Consider the following 484-nt stretch of genomic DNA (forward strand, 5'->3'; position numbering starts at 1 on the left):
GGGCTGGCAGAGACTCTCCCATGCTGTTATTAGAGGAAGTTTTACCAAAATCCTTATCCAAATCCATGTAGCACAAGCTGTAACACACTCCCTGTGCTTTGGGAGGTGAATTCCCTCTTGGAGACTTAAAATCCTGCTGCTTCCTCAGCTCTGTGGTGATTTTAACCACCTTAAGGCTGACCAGGAAGCTGGAAATGAAGCAGGATCTCAAATTATCTGTATTTAGGAGGGAGCTGGAGGCTGTGCCGAGAATTTTTCTCCTTACTTTTTGCCTCTTGGAGCTGATGTTTGTGCTGTCTGCTGATTCCAGGGAGGATGTTTGGCTTTGCCTCCTACTATGGCGACCACATGGTGCTGCAGAAAGAGCCTGCGGGGGCCGTGGTGTGGGGCCACGGGGAGCCAGGGGCTGTGGTGACAGTGTCTCTCTCAGGGGACAGTGGCCTCATCATGATGAAGAAGACAGCACAGGTCAAAGGTCAGTCCC

At 51.2% G+C, this 484-nt stretch overlaps 1 protein-coding gene across 1 annotated transcript in view; it reads left to right on the forward strand.

The window, feature by feature from the left end:
- Positions 1-330: 330 nt before the first annotated feature.
- SIAE (sialic acid acetylesterase) overlaps positions 331-484 on the forward strand; it is a 3,421-nt gene continuing 3,267 nt past the window's right edge. Inside the window, exon 1 of the mRNA XM_009080166.1 lies at positions 331-475. Coding sequence (XP_009078414.1) covers positions 349-475 — 127 coding nt within the window. The 5' untranslated portion in view covers positions 331-348. The remainder of the gene's footprint in view (positions 476-484) is intronic.

Source organism: Acanthisitta chloris, unplaced genomic scaffold (genome assembly GCF_000695815.1).
Source record: "Acanthisitta chloris isolate BGI_N310 unplaced genomic scaffold, ASM69581v1 scaffold12518, whole genome shotgun sequence".
Classification (NCBI taxonomy): domain Eukaryota; kingdom Metazoa; phylum Chordata; class Aves; order Passeriformes; family Acanthisittidae; genus Acanthisitta; species Acanthisitta chloris.